This window comes from Lactuca virosa, chromosome 3, assembly GCF_052849685.1.
Source record: "Lactuca virosa cultivar CGN04683 chromosome 3, Lactuca_virosa_CGN04683_v6, whole genome shotgun sequence".
NCBI lineage: Eukaryota > Viridiplantae > Streptophyta > Magnoliopsida > Asterales > Asteraceae > Lactuca > Lactuca virosa.
The window spans coordinates 91991414-92014123 of record NC_136428.1 but is presented as its reverse complement, the minus strand read 5'-3'; the positions used below and the strand labels follow the sequence as shown (position 1 = coordinate 92014123).

The following is a 22710-nucleotide window of genomic DNA, read 5'->3' as shown; positions in this document are numbered from 1 at the left end:
AAACTTGTATTATTATTTTGTTAAAAAAATGCAAACAAACGTCATCATTTTGTTAAACTATACTGATAATGATTTGGTTTTATAAATTAAATATATGTCTAAACAAAATTTAATAGAAAATGTTGTATTTTGTTTGATGAAGTACAACCGTTCGAAATCATTTTTTGTCGAGAAAATTATATACTGGTGGCCATTCCACTTTTCTTGTTTCTTATGATTATTCTTCCTAAAAATCAATCAACCTTGGCCAACCCATCGAGAAATTTCCCCCAAGAGCCAATTTCTTTCAACATTATTCTTTCTTAATCTTCACTTTTTCCCAACATTTTAGCTTTTTCGAGTTAACTATCTTTCGAGTTCTTCAATCAACTCGACCAATTCCCATATAAGGGATTCATTTTTTCCTACATTTGGGGGTCAGAAATGGGCTAAGAAATTTCATATCTTTTTGTCTTAATTTGGGTTTGAATCTTTTCGAATCATCTTGAAGGCAAAAAGATTTGTGAGTTTCTTGTAAGTTTTGTTTCTGATTCTCAATTGACAGAGAAATCTTGTGGAATTTATCCGAGAAAGAAATCGTGGGTTTTGTTTGGAGATTCATTTTGAAACAAGAATCATAAAAAGATTGGAAATTTTGATTATTGTCAGCATTCGGGTTTGATTGGAGACTCGATTTGTAGGTTAAGATCACATTATTGTTGGGAATTTAGTGAGATTTTGAAACTTTATATATTGCAAAGGCAAAAGGGATTTGAGCTTGTTTGGGGATAGATTTATAGGCTTGAATCAATGTTCAATTCGGCGTAACTTTATAAACAAAACATTGATTCAAATGAAAAGGGCAGTTTCATGGAATGCAACAGTCTCGTACGCCAAAAGGCTTGGTTATGTAGGCGTTTTTGTAGCTCTTTTTTGTGTGTTTTTGGTAGATCTTTTGGAAGGAAATCATTGGATCCATAAAAAAGCATCATATGACAATGGACCCGATTGGAGACCTCAATATATCGACCAAAATGCAGTATGATCGATCATTCCCAATCTCTTTAAAAACTTATATAGTTATTGTCTAGTATTTGATTCTTCATTATGATTATTTGCAGTTTGAACAAAATCCTATAGCTAGCGACGATTTTAATCTACTTTACTTAAAGTCCAAAACATCAAAATCCAACGAAAGAAAACAAGGGTGGCAAGAAAAGCTTTTCAAATCATATCATTGTGATGATCATGATCATCTTGAGAAGAAGGAATGCCCCACTCATGAAGACCCTTCAAGCTCACCATCTATGGTCAAACGGTCTCCTATTCGGGCCCTACTTACATCACCTAATGAATTTCCGAATTCCTATCATAGACCCTCTCGTAAGCTTATAGATTTGGGAGGGTTGGGTGGGTCAGCTGTATTGATAGTTGTTGTGGTGTCGACTGTGGTGGCAACATTGGGTGTTTTTGCGGTGGTGTTGTTTTGTTGTGTTGGACGTGACGCGCTTAAACCCGCGGCTAAAGGACAAAAGGACAATAAACTTGTTGTCGACGTAGGCTCTAAGGGCTCTAAAACTGAAATAGGTCATATTTTGTTCGATTATACTTTAGTTGGTGTATAATGTTCATGTTGGATAGTGTAGGGACCTCTAGCGTATGTGGACCACTGATATGGGACTCAATGAGATTAGAGTAGATGTCTTGAGCTCTGAGGTGTTAGATTCCAACTCCTGATGAATGTTAGTTAGATATTTAGAGTCTTAGTTTTTTGTTTCAAAAAGAGCTTTAAGAAGAGAGGCAGACAACAAGAATATATATATATATATATATATATATATATATATATATATATATATATATATATATATATATATATATATATATATATAAAACGTATGGGACCGATGTATAACAATAACAATTATCATGTTCACAAAGATCCATATAAGTTTATGAACATATAATTATATAGAATTGGTTCGACGATCAATTAAAAAGAGTGAAATGTCTTTTAGGCTTGATTTTCGTTGAAAAGCCTTAGTTGTCATGTACATAAGAAATAGTAAAAGGCAAAAGAGGTCCCTATAACATCCCACATGAACATTATACACCAACAATTTTCTTCAAGCATCTTAAATGCGATTATTGGTTAATCATTTTTTCAGTTGATATAACTTCGTGGGTTTTTTATTTTTTATTAAAGGTCCTTCACAAAAAACCATGAGTGAAGTGTCGGTTCGGCCTCCGAAGACCACCAATTTGGCCAACGACAACCATCATACATCGGAAACAGGACCTTTACCACTCCCACCAGGAAAAACCACTCTTCGAGGACCTGGAAAACCTTGCCGTCGATTACCAGGACAAGCCTCTTTCCAATCACCAGCACCGCCGCCGCCGCCTCCTCCACCACCACCACCAGGTCGAAAAGCTCCACCATCACCTCCTACATTACCTACCGCTCCAGTACCACCACCACCGCCTCCGGGTGGTCGCCCTGCTCCACCAAAACCAAGTAATATGAAAACACCTGTATCCGGAAAGCAAACGCAAACCACTGTTAAAGATGAAAAGAAACAAGATGGAGATTCTGATAGCCCAAAAGTAAAGTTAAAGCCGTTTTTCTGGGAGAAGGTGAATGCTGTTCAGGGTCGTTCTATGGTTTGGCACCATCTTAAAGATGGATCATTCCAGTAAGCCTCTAAATTTTTACAGATGTATCTGTATATATATATATAAAATGGATAAACTAAAATCTTTAAAAACGAACAGGTTGAATGAGGAAACGATGGTGGGTCTATTCGGATATGTGGCTGCTCAAAACAAGAAAGAACGTAATGGGAAGATGGAATCGAACTTACATCCGCAAGCCAAGTTGATTCAGATCATCGACGTAAAAAAATCTCAGAACTTAGCGATTCTTTTAAGAGCATTGAACGTGACCACTGAACAAGTCTGTGAAGCTGTCAAAAAAGGTGATTTCGTTAATCGTAACGTTCGTTGTCTTTTATGTCGCTCAAATTCTAATTCTCATCGTATGTAATCATTAATATCTGTATAACTCAGGTACCCAACTTCCCGTTGATCTTATTTCAACTCTGTTGAAAATGGCACCAAATCAAGAAGAAGAACTAAAACTCCGGTTATATAACGGCGACATTAACCAACTTGGCCTTTCTGAACGTTTTCTCAAAGACTTGGTTGAAATCCCATTTGCGTTTAAACGACTTGAAGCTTTATTGTTCATGGGTGCCCTTCACGAGGATTACCATATGGCTAAAGAATCATTCGCGACGTTGGAGGTATTAATATGACAATTTGTCTATATCGTTTACAAGGGTAATTCTATAATTTCATAGTAACTCAACGGACTTACAGGTAGCTTGCGACAAACTTATAAGCAGCAGACTCTTCCTCCGCCTACTAGAAGCGGTTTTGAAGACGGGAAATCGAATGAACGATGGTACGTATCGTGGTGGAGCCCAGGCATTCAAGCTGGATACGCTTTTGAAGCTTTCGGATGTGAAAGGGACCGATGGAAAAACGACGCTTTTGTCGTTTGTGGTTCAAGAAATAATCCGATATGAAGGAATTAAAGTGGCTAGAACACGAGGTCTTGATCTAACCCAGCAAACACCGGAATCTTTAAAAAAACTTGGTATGGAGGTTGTGTCGAAGCTAAGTGAGGAGCTTAACGATGTGAAAAAAGCAGCACTCATTGACGGTGATAATCTAACGTCGACGGTTTCAAAATTGGGGAACATGATGAAGAAAACGAAAGAGTTTACGAGCGACGAGATGACAACCGCCGAAGGAGCTACAGAGTTTAATGACGCTCTCACGAGGTTTATGGAGTATGCAGAAGCCGATATCACATGGATGATCGAAGAAGAGAAACGAATAATGGCAATGGTGAAGAACACTGGGAATTATTTTCATGGACAGTCGGGGAAAGACGAAGGGTTACGGTTGTTTTCGATCGTTCGTGGTTTCTTGCAGATTTTGGATACGACATGTAACGAAGTGAGAAAAACATTGGCGATGCAAACAAGGATGGAGGCACTGCGGTCACCGGCATCCGATGAAAATGGGAGAAAAAATAAACGGTGGCAGAAGACTCGGAATAGGATTATGTTCATGAAAGATGCTGTCAACATGATACTTGAAGCGCTTTATGATGATGAAGAGACACCACGTGCTCCTCATGATCTACCTGCTTTGCCGGTGACTTGTGAGCCGGGACAAATTCCAACACCACCTGCTTTACCGAGTGTTCGTGATAAATTAGTTCGTCTGGCTTTGAATAATCAGAAATTGGATGATTCCGATTCAGATTCAGGTGATTGGAGCTCTGATGACGACGAGGAAACGTACCCTAATCATAACCTTACCAAAAGATCTTCACAAAAAGTGGATGATTTAGATGTCGATGATTGGAATTTAGACGATGATGATGAAACAATGGAGTTGGGACCATTTGATTTTGAAGAAACAAATCGACAGTCGTCAACATCGGATGTTGAGAATGGAGTAGTCATCCCGGTGAAACGGATGGATGATTCCGATGTAAATGGTTGGCATTCAGATGATGACAAAATTATTCAGAGTCAAAACGAGACACAACATATGCCGGCATTACCTGTTGCTAAAGAGCCGGAACCATCTGATGTTGGAAAAACAAACAGAAAGTCATCGACATCGGATATTAAGAATGGAGTAATCATCCCGGTGAAACCGATGGATGATTCTTGGCATTCAGAAGATAAAGGAATAGAGCAGAGTCAAAATGAGGTACGAAATACGCCGGAATTACATGTTGTTGAAGAGATGAAACCATTTGATTTTGAAGAAACAAACCGACAATTGTCGACATCGGATAATGAGAATGGAATACTCATCCCGGTGAAACATGATTCCGATGTAGATGGTTGGCATTCAGATGATGACGGAATAGAGCAGAGTCAAAACGAGGCACGACATACTAAGGAATTACCTATTGCTGAAGAGCCGGAACCATTTGATATTAAAGTAACAAACCGACAGTTGTCAACATCGTATTTTGAGAATGAAGTATTAATCCCGGTGAAGCGAATGGAGGATTCCGATGTAGATGGTTGGCATTCAGAAGATGACGGAATAGAGCAAAGTCAAAACAAGGCACAACATACTCCAGAATTACCTGTTGTTGAAGACCCAGAACCATTTGATATTGAAGTAACAAATCGACAATTGGCGACATCAGATTTTGAGAATGAAGTATTGATCCCGGTGAAGCAAATGGAGGATTCCGATGTAGATGATTGGCATTCAGATGATGGAATTGAGCATATTCAAAAAGAGGCACGACATACGCCAGAATTACCGGTTGCTGAAGAGCCTGAACCTTTTGATTTTGAAGAAACAACTCGACAGTTTTCCACATCGGATATTGAGAATGAAGTATTGATCCCGGTGAAGGTGATGGATGATTCCGATGTAGATGATTGGCATTCAGAAGATGGCGAAATAGATCATAGTCAAAACGAAACCCTACATTCGCCGGAATTACCTATTGCTGAAGGGCCGGAACCATTTGATTTTGAAGAAACAAACAGACGGTCATCGACATCGGATTTTGAGAATGAAGTACCAATCCCGGTGAAGCGGATGGATGATTCCGATGTAGATGATTGGCATTCAGATGATGACGGAATAGATCAGAGTCAAAACGAGGCACAACATACACCGGAATCACCTGAAGAGACAAGTCAAAGATCATCGGACTCTAAGGATAGTGTAGTGGATTTTTCAGATGCAAATGGATGGAGTGCAGTCGATAAGATATTGCCGACGAGGATCGAAGATGAACAAAGCCAAATGGGTGATTCAAGTATAGATGATAACGAGAGCGTGTATGCGACACCATAAAGTTTTGATCGATGCATTTATTGTGAAAGTTATTTGTTTGACCATTAGACTTCTATTGATCCTTTGACATCCACGGGTCCTATTCATTAGACTATAAAACAGTTCTAGATTTCATTGAGGATAGAATAAATATTCTTGTTACTTTTTGAAGTTCAAAAAGCTTTATTCCTCTTTGACAAATGTCGTAGGTTAATTTAAGATGTTATTTAATTATTTAGAAGAACCGTTATGAGAAGAAATTAATTCATGGGAGTCAGCCTAGTCGATCCCTCGATTCTTGTGACAATCCAGCCAAATCGTTCCTCATCTGACCGACCACAAAAAAATTGTTGAATTTTGATTTTCTGTTGTGTTGATGAATCTGATTTTAAATCGGTAAGCTTCTTGTTATCTTGTATGCTAGTCATGGTTTCTCCCAAAAGTAATTAATCATTCCTTATATGATTCATTGTTTTAGGAAAGGGATTTGATGTGATGGAATTTATGCTATTGTTCAGTTTGTATGATATATTCGTCTTCACTCTCCAATAACACCATGTCTAATTTCACTAGCATCAATTGTTGATGTAGATAATTGTGATGTATTGATTGTGTTTGCTAATGTGATATGTACTTTAAGAAACATAAAACACTTTGCCACCCAACTAACGCCAAACCAAATGTTATCAGAGACCTTATTGGTTTTATTTTATGATATATCTTTTACTCTTATGTTTATGTTTATTGTAGCAGTGGTAGAAGTAAATCTTTGAAAAAAGATGTAACTTAATTTGATTAGACAAGTATTCAGTGACGAATCTGGAACAAAAAATTATATGGTTTCCAAATTAAATGAAGCCAATAAGAAAAATCAACAACACTTGTAGGGCTCGGGTCTGGTCGGGTCGTGTATCTTAAAAAAACTGGACCAACCGGTTAAACCGATCAAGCGCCACCGATTAAAAATTTTAAAAAACATATTGAAATATAACTGAAAAAAAAAACCGTAACGAAAAATTAATTTATTATTAATCCATTGTTAAAGTAGCGAACAGAGTGGGAGTCTTTGGCATGTGGGCTTCTTTTTATTAGAGAAATTTATTTATTTATTGATATTTTGAGAGTGTCGATTAAGAGCGATTGACTTTTTGTTATCAATCTTATAATTTAAAATAACAAATTGCTCCTGATAACTTATTTATTTCTCCTTTTAAAATGGTTTTTAAGACATTTTTTTGAAAAACAAACTCAATAGGTCGTTTATTTTTTCTTAGGTAGTTAGTTTTTACATGTATGGTGTGTGTTTCGAAATAGTGTCTTAATTTGGTAGAAGCAGTTACTAAGGCAATAATTAATTTTTCGAGGTGAGAGTATCTGGTTTCAGGATCCAGGAGACTTTTACTTACATAGTAGATATGATGTTGATCCTCGTTAAGATCCTTGACCAGAACGACACTTACCGCGTTTGAGGATACCGAGAGGTAGAGAATAAGTGGTTCTCCATCTATAGGTTTCACTAGTAGTGGAGCAGAGCTTAGATATTTTTTGAGTTCCTGGTAGGCTTTCTCGTGTTCCTCCTTCCACTCAAATTTCTTGGTCTTTTTCAAGATATCGTAAAAGGGCTTGCACCTTTCTGAGGATCTTGAAATGAACCTGTTGAGTGCTGGTACTCTTCCGGCTAGCCTTTGGATGTCCTTAGTTGAAGATGGGGATCTTAATTTCATGATTGCTTTGATCTGTTCCGTGCTTGCTTCTATCCCTCTTTTGGTTACCATGTATCCAAGGAACTTGCTTTTCTTCATTCCAAAGTGACATTTGAGTGGATTCAGCTTCATATTGTACTCGTCCAGGATGTCAAATGCTTCCTTAAGGTCTCTGAGGTGACCTTCGGCTTTCATTGACTTCACTACCATGTCGTTAATATAAACTTCTTTGGTGTCCCCCAACTTATCTTTGAACATCCGATTCACCAACCTTTGATATGTCGTACCTACATTTTTAAGACCAAAAGGCATTGCGGTGTAACAATATATACTTGTTGGTGTTATGAATGCAGTATCTTCTTGGTTTGATGGTTCCATTTGGATTTGTTGGAATCCTGTTGAATCATCCGTGAAGGTCAGGAGTTCATGGCCAGTCGTCGCATCTATCATAGAGTCAATATGCGGTAGAGGGAAAGGATCCTTAGGACAAGCCTTGTTAAGATCCGTGTAATCTACACACACTCGCCATTTGCCGTTTTTCTTTTGTACGACGACCACGTTAGCTAGCCATCTTGGGAACTTTACTTCCTTGATCATCCCTGTTTTGAGGAGCTTCTCTACTTCCACTTGGATGATTTGATTCCTTTCAGGTGCAAACTTCCTTCTCTTTTGGTGTATTGGTATGAAAGAAGGATCAATATTAAGTTTAAGAGTAATAATACTCTTGTCTATACCTATCATATATTCGTGTTTCCATGTGAATGTCTTGCTGTTAGGAACCGGACCGGGTACACGCAGCGGAAACACTATCACACACTCACAAACGAAACGAGAAAATAAAGCAATAAAGAACACAAGGATTTTACGTGGTTCGGATTCGGTGTAAATCCTACGTCCACGGGCGCAACTAGATTTTATATTAACTCACTATAAAATTACAAATGGTAATATCACTTGGCACTTGATGTTCTCTCAAGTTTTTGCACACAAAATATGCAAAACATACATACATATATATAGGTATATTTGTGAGCTGCAATATGCACAGGATTGCCGCAAAGATTGACTTTGAAAATTTTGCCATTCACATTAGCCGTCCAACAAATATTAAATAATTGTCCACCGACCATTTGAATATTTAATTCAAACGTTTGCCGACAACAATTGAATAATTCAATTGTTAAATGTAATGTTACATTTATGGCCCTTGAACTCTTAGGAACTTGTCAATTTGTTCAAGACTCCATAAATCTTAACAATCTCCCACTTGGAGGCTTGAACAACATGGTCCGTCTCTGTCATCCAACTCCAGTAATCTTAAAACAACCAAGTCCTTCAAGCTTCCAGTTCCAAAGAACAAGCTAAAACTTAGTCTGATTTCTCTAATTACAGCCGCCCCTCATCTTCAAGTACTAGAAGGGTCAGTTGAAGCTCCCACTAGCTCCAACTCAGTCGTGGCTAATCCCACCACCGACTCATCCTCTGTCTCAACCGGTTTGGACACTCCACCAGATCCAGAGATACACCGAGGACCACTAACACTCTCCAATCTTTGCAAACTTCCAACAGGAGAGAATTTTTCAGTCTTAGTCTTCAAAACCCAACGGCTCTTTGTAACTGTACCCGAAACACGTCCCGTGCTCCCACTGTCACAGAATCCCCTGAATGGTTTAGACTTTCGAACTCGTTCAGCTAATATCTCTTTGGCTCCAGAATTCATGTTTGCAAAATGAACTCTCTTAGCCGTAGATTTAGCGAACCAGATTTTATCTTGTTTAACAGGGACGGTCATACTTCCCTCAGCAGGTACCTCAACCATATACAATGACCCACACTTCATACCACGAGCAATCACCAGATCACCATTGACCACCCTCCATTTACCACTACCAAACCTTACTTCCAGTCCTTGTTTATCCAGCTGACCAACAGAAATCAATTTCTTCTTCAGCTCCGGAATCACCCTGACATCCTTCAGGCTCCATGTAGTTCCCAATGAAGTAACCAAATCAATATCTCCCATGCCCGTTACCTGAAGCATCTCGTCATTTGCTAACCGTACCTTTCCAAAATCTCCTTTTTTTAGATTCACCATCGTTTCTCCGTTGTCCATGGCGTGAAACGAAGCCCCTGAATCCATGACCCAAGAGTCTACAGAACTTTCCATATTGAGTATCAGTGCATCATCCTCAGACACACTCTCAGCACCAGCAATGTTTAATTCTTTCTTTGGACATTGACTCTTAACATGTCCCACCTCTTGGCAGTTCCAGCATTTCACATTCTTCAAAGGTCTAGAAGAACTTTTTCCCCGACTCCCACTGCTCCTGCTATTCCCTCTACCTCTTCCGACATTTAATAAATCAGAAGAAGAAGATCCACCTTGATTCTTGCGTCTGATATCTTCGCCAAGAACCAAATCTCTAACCCCTTCAAAAGTCATACCACTGGTCCCCACAGAACTCGTAACATCAGTAACTGTTCCGGACCAGCTATCAGGTAGAGAAGCTAGTAGCAGTGATGCTTGAGTCTCGTTATCAAATTTAATTCCCACAGATGATAATCTGGACAGAATTGAATTTAGATTGTTAATGTGAACCGTAACTGAGCCTTCCTCATTCATCCTTGTAGTGAACAACTCCTTCATCAAGAACACCTTGTTAGCTGCCGATGGTTTCTCATACATATTTGACAGAGCCTCCATCATACCACGAGCCGTGGTTTCATTCATGATGTTGAAAGCAACGCTCTTCGTCAACGACAATGTAATAACCGCCTTGGCTTTCTTGTCCTTTGAGTTCCACGCATCTTCAGCAGCTTTTTCCATTTTCTCCGGTTTGTCTCCGAGTACCACGTCCAAGTCTTTCTGACATAGTAATGCTTCTAATTGCATTTTCCACCAGCTAAAATCAGAACCATTGAACTTCTCGATTACCACCTTGTCTTCAGCCATTATGACAAACAAGATACAAATCAGGTACACTCGTGCGTGATAAAAAAACGATCGTACCCTCCAAACCTCGCTAATCTAGCTCTGATACTAGTTGTTAGGAACCGGACCGGGTACACGCAGTGGAAACACTATCACACACTCACAAACGAAACGAGAAAATAAAGCAATAAAGAACACAAGGATTTTACGTGGTTCGGATTCGGTGTAAATCCTACGTCCACGGGCGCAACTAGATTTTATATTAACTCACTATAAGATTACAAATGGTAATATCACTTGGCACTTGATGTTCTCTCAAGTTTTTGCACACAAAATATGCAAAACATACATACATATATATAGGTATATTTGTGAGCCGCAATATGCACAGGATTGCCGCAAAGATTGACTTTGAAAATTTTGCCATTCACATTAGCCGTCCAACAAATATTAAATAATTGTCCACCGACCATTTGAATATTTAATTCAAACGTTTGCCGACAACAATTGAATAATTCAATTGTTAAATGTAATGTTACATTTATGGCCCTTGAACTCTTAGGAACTTGTCAATTTGTTCAAGACTCCATAAATCTTAACACTTGCTTCTAGTTCTTAAGAAATTCAATAGGTCTTGCTCGATCTGCTCATGCATTGAGGATCCTATGAGGACTTTAGCTTCAGGATCCTCGATGCCTAGGGGCACTTCCTTTACGTCTTGTTCCTTTGTCTCTAGAACATGTCGTGCCCTCTGCCTTAATTGCTATGCTTGTTGGGGTTTGGTCGTAGATTTCATAGAGGTTTTGTAGCATTCTTTCGATTCTTGTTGATCTCCCATGATCTTCATTGTTCCCCGTGGTGTAGGCAACTTCACACACTTATGGTATGTTGATAGAACCACTTTCATCTCGTGGATCCATGGTCTACCTAGTATCACATTATAAGAAGATAAGGTGTCAATAACACATAAATTTTGTATAGATTTTACCCCTTCTATGTATATTGATAGCTTTATTTCTCCAATTGTGTGTTTCGTTTTCCCGCTAAATCCTATGAGGACTGAGGATATCCTGACTATCTCTGATTCTGGGATGTTCATTCTTTTCAGCGCGTCTAGGAGTACGATATTGACCGAGGATCCTCCGTCAACAAGGATCCTTCTGATGAAATGGTTGGCCATGTACAGTGTTATCACGAGTCCGTCATGGTGAGGATCCTGAATTCCTTCCCTGACCGTCTCGTCAATGTGATTTCTTTTTCAATGCTAATCATGGTATTCTTCTGTGGTCTATCTTCCTTTTCTGTTTTAGAGACCTTGGCATGTCTTTTAGCCTGAGAATAAGAGGTACCACAGATGTTAGATCCGCCTGAGATAACGTTAATTATCTTAGCGTCAGAGGGTGGAGATCTTGGTTTCTCCAGGATCCTGTGATCATCCTGGCTGTTCTCCTTGGAAATTTCTCTTTTTCTCCCGAGGATTTCTTTGAGGTGTCCTTTACTAAGGAGGTAGCTGATTTCTTTTCATAGGGCTATGCAGTCCTCTTTTATGTGGCCAAAGTCTTTGTGGTAAGCACACCATTTGGACTTGTCTTTCCAAGCGGTGGACTTGCTGTCTTTCTTTGGTCATCTTGCTTTATCTCCAAGATCCTGCATAACATGAATTATACCTGAAACATCCACAGAAAAACAATAGTCAGTGATTTTAGGAAGCTCTTCTTCTTCTCCTCCATCTTTAAGGGCATTAACCCTGTGATGATCTGGTTTGGAATAGGGCTTCGATTTGTAGGATCTTTGAGTCGAGGATTCGGCCTTCCTATTAGGGTTCTCATATTGATCTGAAGGGTTGCTTCTCTTCTGGATCTCTCTATCCTCTTCGAGCCTTATGAACCTCAACGCCCGTCACCTGACTTCATCCAATCTTTTGCATGGGCTCATCACAAGGTCTTCATAGAAAGGTGAATCCTTTCTTGGCCATGTAGATGTTGGGGATGCTCAGAGCTTCCCTGCCAAACCTGTTAACAAAGTCCCTAAGTTTTTCCTTAGGATCCTGAACCACCCGGTAGAGATCACTAGTGATCTTTTCGAAGGTTCTGCTGCAAGAAAACTGGTTATTAAAGATATTAACTAAGTGTGCAAATGAAGTAATAGAGTATTTGGGAACGTTTAGCAGCCATTTGAGGGATACCTACTTCTTAGCAACAATCGTTAACCCATCTCAGGAAGAGTATGTCGGAACGTTTAATAGCCATTTGAGGGATACCTACATAGCCAGTCTATGGCGTCCAACAGTTAACCCATCTCAAGAAGCAACAATCGTAACCACAACTCCACAGATTGTCGCAACACAGCAAACGGAGATACCTACTTCTTAGCAACAATCGTTTCCACGTAGTTCGGGCATCGGAACCCGTATCCCTCACAGTATTCAACCGCAATCACAGTATTCGTCGGTGATCTACCTGCATGCCACCATGGCAGGCATGTTTCACTTGCCGCTGTTCATACATCAACCTCCATTGCTCAACCCGTTCACACAGCAAGCTCAAGGTCCAATCCCAAAAGCGTCTCAGCCGCAAGTCATAGGCGTACAGACCTCGATCAACCAGGGATCCATCTCCTATGGACCTGACATCCATTTCTCAGCAGCACCAGAATTCACCCCTTTCATGGCGACTGCTCAACCATTCAACCCGTCTGCACAACACTGTATGAGAGCACACCCATACATAGTTCACCCAACACGGCAATACGCATTTGAACAATCTGGGTTACAATCGAACTTGCAACAATATCAACCATACATCTCGCCGGCTGCCATGTACAACCTGATGTACGCGAACCCCTACCAGGCGCAGCAGCATATAGCATATGGTGGTGTGCCGTACTCATACATGGACAACCCCATGCGAAGTGCAAGCTCTAACTTCAGCCATGAACTACTACAATACGACATCCCACACACTGCGATGATACCGAACATGCCGAAGTATGACGGCACTACTGACCCAGATGACCACATCGACAACTACGAGTGGACGATGACATCTCTTAAGATGGATCGTCACTTCACCTACACCTATTTTCCCTGCACCCTAACAGGAAACGCAGGGAAATGGTTCAAGTCTCTGAGACCAGGTAGTATTTAGAATTTTGAGCAAATGAAGTACCTCTTCCTTAACAACTTCATGCAGTTGAGGAAAGGAAAAGGGGACGCCAACTCGGTGATGGCGTGTAAGCAAAAAGAAGGAGAGTCGATTTGTGCCTACTACGATCGATTCACGTTTGCTACCCTGAACGTCCCAGGACATGAAGAGTTCCTAGTGACGGGCGCCTTCGCTCAAGGTCTGCTTCCAGGGCCCCTATCTAAGAAGATGTAAGGGGCGGTCCCTAGATCCAAGGACGATATCCAGTTCCGAGTGGAAAAATACCTAAGACAAATTGAAGGAGAAGAGCAAAAGGAGGCCAGTCTTAAAGCCGTAGCCAACACGTACATCAAACATGAGGAGGCAGCGTCCCGGCCAAGTTCAACCCAGCAGGAGAGGCAAGAGGGTAACTAACAGAAACATAATCATCACTCCAGACACATGTCAAGGAGATACAGGCCGTTCAACAAAGATGACAACAGGAATGGTCATGCAGATGTCCATGCAATCAACAAAACTCCATCAAAGGAGAGCAAGGACAAGGCCAAGTTCTATGAATACCACAAGAGCAAAACTCATGTTTAGAAACATAGTTGACATTTGCAAAAGAGCTCAGAACAACATTTGATGAAGACCAACACCAGCCTAGAAATCAAAAAGACGGGGGAAAGGGCCATGATAAGAGGAAAAAGATACTAACCATCACTGGACCTCGCCCATGCAGAAATTGTCAAGGCCAACAAGCCAGCACGACGATATACAATCAAAACATGCTTAACATAGCCTTTTCAACGAATTATCCCAGACCAGATCATTGGGATCTGAACGACCTATTACACATCATGGGGTTCATTAGTCAAAAACATATTAAGCATGTATACATTGATAACGGAAGCAGGGTCAATGTAATCTATAAGCACTGCCTTTGGCGGTTGCCAATCGAGTGGAAAAAGTACCTCCAACCACCACAGCAGGGTCCGCTAGTTGGGTTTACTTGTAATGACATCTGTCCAGTAGGCACAACCATGCTCCCATTTATACTAGTCAGTCATGATGGAGCGGAGCAGATAACGAGAATACTCGAGTTCTGGGTCGTTGACTGTCCGGCAGAACATACTATCCTACTAGGCCGGTCCGCACTCTTTCAACTGCAAGCGATTCCGTCCACCCTCCATGACATTCTCAAGTTCATCACAAGAGATGGGTTGGCGACGGTCGTTGCAACAAGGCCAGATAATGAATGCAATACCCAACCAGAAACAAAGCAGGAAATCAGACTGTGTCAAAGTGGAAGTTTTCAGAAAATGGAGAATCGACAGAGGAGATTAGCGGCGGCAGAAACGCGGGCCAACGAGTCAAGAAAGAGGCACAAAGATGCATTACGACGACTCACAACATCCCAGTCACGGAAAGAAGCAAACACTGATCCGAAAATAGTTCAGCCAGAACCCGGAACAAAAATCGCAAGACAAGGGAATGCCTACTCGCGGGCAGGAGCACCAGTCCAACCCGCAATTAGTGGCCAAGCCACACCTATGCGAAGAATGATTCGAGACTCGAATCAACTCTTCACCAGTCTTGAAGATGCACAAAACCCCTTTGGGATAAGGAAGCCAAACACTGGTAACAACACAAACAGTAACGGATTATCAATCACTCTAGCATGCAAGCTCCACTTTAGAAGGGAACCAAGTAAGGTCTTTGACGATAACAACGAAACCCCGAATAACCATGCGAAACGCAAGATTAACTGGCACGCGCATAAAAGGGTAAGCGACATTCTCACCCAGTAAATGGAGACACCCCCAAGGCCACAACACATATTGGGCCAAGAAAAAGGGGAAGTGCGAGCGCCAACAGAGCATGAAAGATGAAATTTGGCTCCCTCACACCCAGTCGAAAGTCAGAGAGGCAGATGTCGCCCGTGTTAAAGAAAAGCAACGGCAGAAATATCATACTGGTTTCAAAAACACAACATTACACAGGGCAGGTTACACCCTTGATGCCCCAGACAGTTCGACGGGCGGTGAAGGGGGAAATTCACACCAAGACCCGGTAGTGAAAACAGAAATAAATCCCAAGTTCGCAAGGAACGCTTGCAGGAAATGAGAAAATGACACACGACTGTGACGGGGTAGCCACAACAGAGCTCTCGAACGAAAATAAAACAAAGACTAAGAAAAGGGAGTGTGGTCAAACTCCGCATAGGATAACTATACTCCAAGTGCCAGCGTGGAGACCAGGTCTGCGCCCTGGCACTTAGACATTTAGAGTCTAATGTTTCGTGTTTTTCCTTTTTCTTCTCTAGTTAATATAAATTTTACTTTAAAAGAGCTTTCCAGAATTCTGTTTAACCAATTGCAAAAACACAAAGTATAGAGGTTTTGTATATTTTCCAAGTACCAACAACGGCTGATCACCTACGCTGCTTGAGCAAAATCTATACAAGGATGCAACCATAGGTCTCAAAGAATCATAATCTTTACCTAAAACTTGCCAATAACATCTCAGAGCTGAGAATGTACAAAATTTAATTAGTGGCATGAAAAAAGGGTCCTAAAAAGATTCATAAACTTTCTCCTTAAAATCAAACAATAAAAGGTCTTGAGGTGACGATCTCGTCCAAAACGCAGGTAGCTAAACCTCAAAGTATATATAGCCAAAAACATAGGCTAACATTTCGTGAATTAATGTAAGAAACCCGACTAGACATACAAGTCAATGGTTGTCAAAGGCATATAAGCCAAATAATCCTAGTCTAAGGATATCACTGGTTAATGTAAAATATAGGAAAAGCATTCATGTACCAAGTACAAAGCACAAAGTACATAGTTCTTAGTCGTTGGCAACCAATATCTTTTATTACACATACAATATAAGGGAGTGTGGATACATTACAAAATAATCAAAAGGGGACAAACAAGAATCAGTCCTCAGAGTCTAAGGAAGAATCTCCCAGACCCGACAGGCGACAGAAATGGCGGAAGCTGTCATAGTCCAACTCCCCCAGATGAAAGCGACCTGCAAAATCCGTCTCAGCAAGGGACGAAAGGGCAACATCCACCTCTTCGGATTTTTCCGAGACACAGTCAAGGTCTGGGGTGTTAGATTCACCAGAAGTTGTCGGACGACGGGCCAACTGTTTCTATTTTTCCAATCCAAGGGCCTCGCACGCCTTCTGTAAGCCTTGGATCCCACTGGTAAATTCCTCACTTTCGATGACTTTATCGATTACCCGGTGTCACAACTAGCATTTTGGCTAGGAAATTCTAGTCTCATGTAAACATTCTCTACAGTGATGCTTGTAACCCTAATTTTTTTTTATAGTGTAACCTAGGCTCATCCAATGACAACAAACTTAATCGACATTTTTCAGTAAAGCTCAAAATCTTATACAATACATCTCTTATAGTCAATTATGTGTTGAAAACCCTAAAAATTCCAGTTCAAGTTTAATATGAACTAGGATTCTCTTATTGGGCCTAATGGACCAATAAACCTTCAACTTGACTATCTTGGGCCTAGAAACCCTAATTGGGCTCTAATTAAACCCACATTCGTAAAACTCTAGCATTTTGGGCCATGTGGACCTAAAAGGGCTCTCTTATCCCTAATGGGCCTTGGTTGACCATAAATGATTCCATTAGTCCTAATGGGTCGTAAATTACCTATTGGACTTCTATTGGGCCGTAAACCCCCTAAGGGCCCAATGGGCCGAAAAATATTATTAGGCTTCCAAAAATTCAAACAAAGCCAATAATGGGCCCAAATCATTTCACCCTCATCTCTCTTTAGCCCAAATTCTCGGCCCAATAGGGTTATTAGACAAAAAAAGGGAAAATGAGGAATTATGTGCATAAGACACCTCATGTTTGCATGGTGGTCTTCCATGCAAACATCACTTCAATCTCTCTCCCCCCTCTTCTCATTACCCTCGGTCGAAACCCCCACCACACCACCTCTATTGTTTCTTTCAAACACCTTCAAATACTCTCAAGAACTTCTTCTCCTTCCTCTAAATTTTTCGAGATTTGTGGGTATTTTCAAGAAGGTTTTTCATCAAGATCATCATATTTGGTAAGTTCTTACTTGGATCTATGGTTTAGCTTCTTGATTTCTTTAAAAATCTCTTCTTAAAACATAACATTTCATGATCTATACTCTTAAACTTCATAGAGTTCGAAAACCCCCTCAAGGAGCTTGCTAGGGCCGAGATCTTCACTTCATTCTTCATCAAAACCGAATCCAAACCTCAAAGTGAGTTCATACCCCCTTGTTTTCGGTTTTACTTTGTTTTGGGGGGAGAATACAAGTACATATGTGTAGATCTATGTATTAGTGCATGTTATGTGTGATTTTCTTGGTTTATGTTGTGATTATGTGATGAAATATCATAGATCTCGAAATCTATAACAAAAGATTGTGAAATTTACAAACTATAACACTTTACACACCATAACATGGGAATGAAAGTGTACATATATGATGATTGTTGGAAAAATGAAACAAAATATAGAAATAGGGCCATTTTTGACAAATAGACAAAAAGATGAGGTTTTTATGACACTTTCGGTTTTACAAGGACTAAAAGAGTCACTTTTATACAAAAATGAGTTTTTATGATATTCTTGGGAATAAAAGGGCCCAAAAATGCAAATTTTTGTATATTGGGCCTTAAAAATGGGATTTTCGGTTTTATTAGGCCTAAATTGTAAAAATCTCGATTTTTATGGAGTAAATTGTCATTTAACTCAAGTTTGAGTCTAAAATGTAAACCTACGGTTTCATGGGTTAAAAATGCAATTTTTCCAAAACTTGGGCCAAAAACGTAACTTTTATGAAAAGTGAGACAAAAATGTAATTTTTTATAATCATGGGCCGAAAATGTCATTTTTATAAAAACTATGTCGAAAAGTGTCATTTTACTTAAAAATGGGCTGAAAATGTAAATCTTTACAATAATGAGCCGAAAATAATATTTGTTTATATTTTCGGCCAAAAATGTAAATTTCGTGATATTGGGCCTAATATATTCATTACATGTCGATTTGGGCCTTTGTGGCCCATTTACATGTTTGTTGGGCCTAATGTGTTTATTACATGTTAATTTGGGCCTTTGTGGCCCATTAACATGCTTATTGGGCCCAGTCCATACATCACATGCTTAGCGGGCCATAGCTGCTCCATTACATGTCTGTTGGGCCTTATACATTCACATACATATTCTTTCTGGGCTTTGTAAATCTTAACTATATATACGAAAACATTATACATAGCGTAATTTAATACTCGCGTGAAAACAATTAATGATCTAGTGAGACATGTCGGTTGACACCTTAGAGTTTATGATCGTAGCCTGTAGTTATAACCAGAGTGTCCTGGAGGGAGAGCGGGAGTTTGTGTATAGATCTATACGGTGGTGACTCCCCCACACCTGAGCTGTTCGCTACAGCTAGACTAGGCCAGTCTAGGGTGACAAACCTTACCTAAATCAAGTCGGCGCATAAAAAACGCCACGAAAGGCGAATTCGTCATAATCAAGTATGGTTAAAACGGCTCACATAGAGATCCTCTCCAACATAATTTTATGGAACACCTATAAAATCTTGTTCATACAAAAACATACACACTCTGATATTCGGTCTTAGAGTTGAGACCACAACACTTTTATAAGCAGAAAATATAGGATTTTCTGGGGTAATACATCGCTAAACCATACCTTTTACTTGCTACGGAAAATATAGAGTTTTTATCTAGATCATACATTCCTAATACAGACAACACACATGCATTAATACTTCATTTTGATACATCACGTTCAAACCATTTTCAGAAAATATCGGATTTTCTGGTGTTTACAAACAATTCAAAACTTTTCATTCAAATATGCTTATGAACTCACCAACATTATATATGTTGACGTTTTTTAAAATAACTTGTATTCTTAGGGAATTGTTAAGCAGAAAGGTCAGCAGGAAATGGTGGAATTTTTTATATTTTGTTATCATCATACATTAAAATATTTTGAACATGTAATTTATAACATTGTACTTGATGTAAACAATGCTGGTTGTATCTTGATATGTATGATGATGGTGTTGTCTTGTTTCAATTATATACAATTGTGATGATATTACAAGATGAAGTCACGCGCAAGCCCCCGGGTGTTTCAGCTGTCTGGTTTGGGGGTGTGACACCCGGACCATGCCCTTTTCCAACATCCATTGCAAGTTGCCACGGGCAACAGCACCGTCAACCCGGACACGGGCCAGTTGACGTTGGCACCTGGACAACGCACTCGCCAGAACACCCTTCTCTCGAGCTAGAGAACTCACTTGATTTTGAAGACGTTCTGCTTGGTCTTCCAGAGTGGACACATGATTTTCTAAAGCAACCTTCTCACATGCCACAATGCAATATTGCTCGGATAGCCTCCGGCGTTCTGCCTCTGAATCACAGACTTCCACCCTCAAGCTAGCAACAACATCTTACGAAGTTTTCAGCTGAGTTTCATTTATGCCATGGCGGAAAACCCGGTCAGCGGCAGCAACCATAAGGGTAGAAGCTTGAGCAGTTGCGTACCGAAGGTTTCCTGCCATGCGTGCGCCCGATTGGGCCGCAAGAAACTTCATCGTGGCCGGAGATGGGCACAGTAACTCCACTTCTGAGCGGCAATGTCTTCCGAAAGTAATGACTCTTTAGTAACCGCCCAGCCTGGAGAGTAAGCTTTGAAAGCCAAGGGATGGGACGCAATCCTCATTTTTTCAACCATGAAAGGTGTGTCCAATAGAGGAAAGCCTCCTGACACGCCCAATGCACCTCCAAGGACAGAACAAGCACCAGGATCAGCCGTGATCGAGTCAATAAACGGAGAAGGCGATGTTTTTGAAGAACTGGGCATCGCTACTATCTCTTTCCGCCCGGGCGCAGAAAGCCCATCCACAAGAACATCCCGAATACCGCCAAGAAGCTTGGGCACGAACATTGCGTTTTGTATCCTACAAGGACGGAGGCCCAAGTCATCCGATTCGGTCTCTTCGTTCGACGACAGCACCACGCACGCACTTCGTTTTCTCCGGATAGGAGTAGTACTTTTTCCTGCTTGACCCACCACCGGAATATCGGCAGAAGCAAAGGTCGAAACAGGCTAGGAAAGTAGCCCCAACACACGGTTGAGAAGACGAGGTAGGTCCTCTAGAACCAACATTTCCCCCTTCTGCCGAGAGCAATCCAGCAAGCTGCCGCATACGTTTTTCAGAAACGGGAGGGGGAAGAATCTCCACAAGTTCAAACTCCCGGTGGAAAAGCTTACCCCGATAATGGCCACGCATGGCCATCTCCAAGGAAATCTTGGCTTCGACACCTGCAAACATAAACACCAAGCATAAGAACTGACAAACCAATGAAATATCCTGTGATCATTTTTGTAGGAGAAAAAGGGGGGAGAGGGAGATGAGCGAATACCACATCTCACGACGAATAATTGCGCCATCTTCCCACGCGCCCTCCAGGCAGCACTCATGCCGGCTGCGGCAAGGATGAAATCTTTCCAGTTCTCCCCTACGACAATAATGCTTCCCAGCCGTTTTCCAAGAACTAGGTTATCCCCGAATAGATTAGGAAGACGGTCAGGAAAGTCTCGGGTCTTTCGAAACCCGTTCCCCACAAGGTTTCGGTTGACCCAAAGCCATTGCCTCTGCCAATTTAGATCTACTGATGAATGCCCCGCCTTTTCGCCAGCGTACGGATGCCAGAGTTCATAGATGCACAAAAGAAGTAACTAAAAACCCAATAAGCGGGTATACAACCCAGGGACCGAAAGATCAGTTTGAAGCCCACGATCTTATTGACGACACTTGGGGTTAATTCGTCAACAGAAAATCCGTAGTGGTGCACAATCATATCAAAGAAGTCAGACGTTGGCAGGCGTAACCCGCTTCGAACAAAGGAATAGGAACCCCCACTTTCCCTCGAGGGCAGTCATAGATCGATGACCCCTTCGCTGGAACCATCACGCCATGCTCTGGCAAGAAACCAAATTGTTCTTAAAGTAGTCGAAATTCCTCTACGGTAGGGACTCTTCCATAACGATCCATCGTTAAGAATGGATGAGTGATGAAAAAGAAAATATCACAAAATGCCTGAGTCGCTACAACGAAAGCAAGAAGAGAAGGCAAAGGTGAAAGGTCTTGAGTAAATGAGCGATTTTAAAGGTAAAACTGGCGTCACGAACCGTCTCGTGATGGATCTGACACATATCGACGGCGATGTCTAAAGTCTGTCGAATGCCAGAAATAATCTTAGACATACACATGTTGTAATACAGGCTCAAACGACAACGCTACCAAGCCAACGCATACGCCTACAAGCCTAAGGGACTTGTTAACGTATCCTTCAGGAAAAACGTTAAAGAAGAAAAGTCAAACTAGCGTCAAGCTTGGCGTAGTTAGAGTCTGGTCATATCCATTCTAAGGCCAATGTCGGACCTACGCCTGAATGGACTCATTGGTATGGCGGTTAGGGGCAGAACTGCGCCTCACCCTCTTCTCCCAGGAGAAATACCCCAGAAAACGTGGAGCCAATCAGAGAGCTCCATTTGCCTATCTGACGACATCCACGATCATCATTATATCGAAGATTCCCCTCTAGCCAATGGGGGTACGAGATAGAAAGACGTGATGGAGGATCCTTCAATACGGATCCACCACATCACGTCTCACGAGGGAAGGCACAACAGAATCAGTTTGGAGGCACGTGTCTCTTGATCAGGTATAAAAGAACCCTTCTTCCCCATAGAGAAGGGGACTGGACTCTCTTTCTCTCTTTCATACATTCTCTATCTTCTCTCAGAATCAATTCTAACTTGATCGTTAGAGCTTCGTCCTGGGATCCCCTCCCGGACATTGTCTAACGATCATATATTTTCTTTGTACTGTGATATCAGGAGAAGGAACCAGCTCGAATCTCACCCTTGATCCTAATCCTTCCATCTCCGACATATCACAGTAAATATATTCCATCTCTAGCATATATAGACCAATCATACATTGCCTAGAATATGAGA

The 22710-nt window shown here is 40.9% G+C and overlaps 1 protein-coding gene and 1 long non-coding RNA gene across 2 annotated transcripts; one reads left to right on the top strand and one right to left on the bottom strand.

Annotated features, from left to right (window-relative positions):
* Positions 1-228: 228 nt before the first annotated feature.
* On the top strand, positions 229-5890 carry LOC145166176 (uncharacterized). The gene is made up of 6 exons (XM_079085103.1): positions 229-1018; positions 1101-1566; positions 2186-2675; positions 2755-2957; positions 3049-3284; positions 3361-5890. The coding sequence occupies exons 1-6, from the start codon at positions 833-835 to the stop codon at positions 5887-5889; spliced, it is 4110 nt and encodes a 1369-aa protein (XP_078941229.1). The 5' UTR covers positions 229-832; the 3' UTR covers position 5890.
* On the bottom strand, positions 1947-2944 carry LOC145166177 (uncharacterized). Its single transcript, XR_013740420.1, has 2 exons — positions 2844-2944; positions 1947-2512 (listed from the first exon to the last, which is right to left on the bottom strand). It is a non-coding gene; the product is annotated as an uncharacterized LOC145166177 (long non-coding RNA).
* Positions 5891-22710: the final 16820 nt, after the last annotated feature.

Bases quoted from the DNA above. Each gene is read 5' to 3' on its own strand.
- LOC145166176 (XM_079085103.1), top strand. From the start codon at position 833: ATGAAAAGGGCAGTTTCATGGAATGCAACAGTCTCGTACGCCAAAAGG. The intron at 1,019-1,100 runs GTATGATCGATC...GATTATTTGCAG, and splicing joins AATATATCGACCAAAATGCA to TTTGAACAAAATCCTATAGC. The intron at 1,567-2,185 runs GTCATATTTTGT...TTTTTATTAAAG, and splicing joins GGGCTCTAAAACTGAAATAG to GTCCTTCACAAAAAACCATG.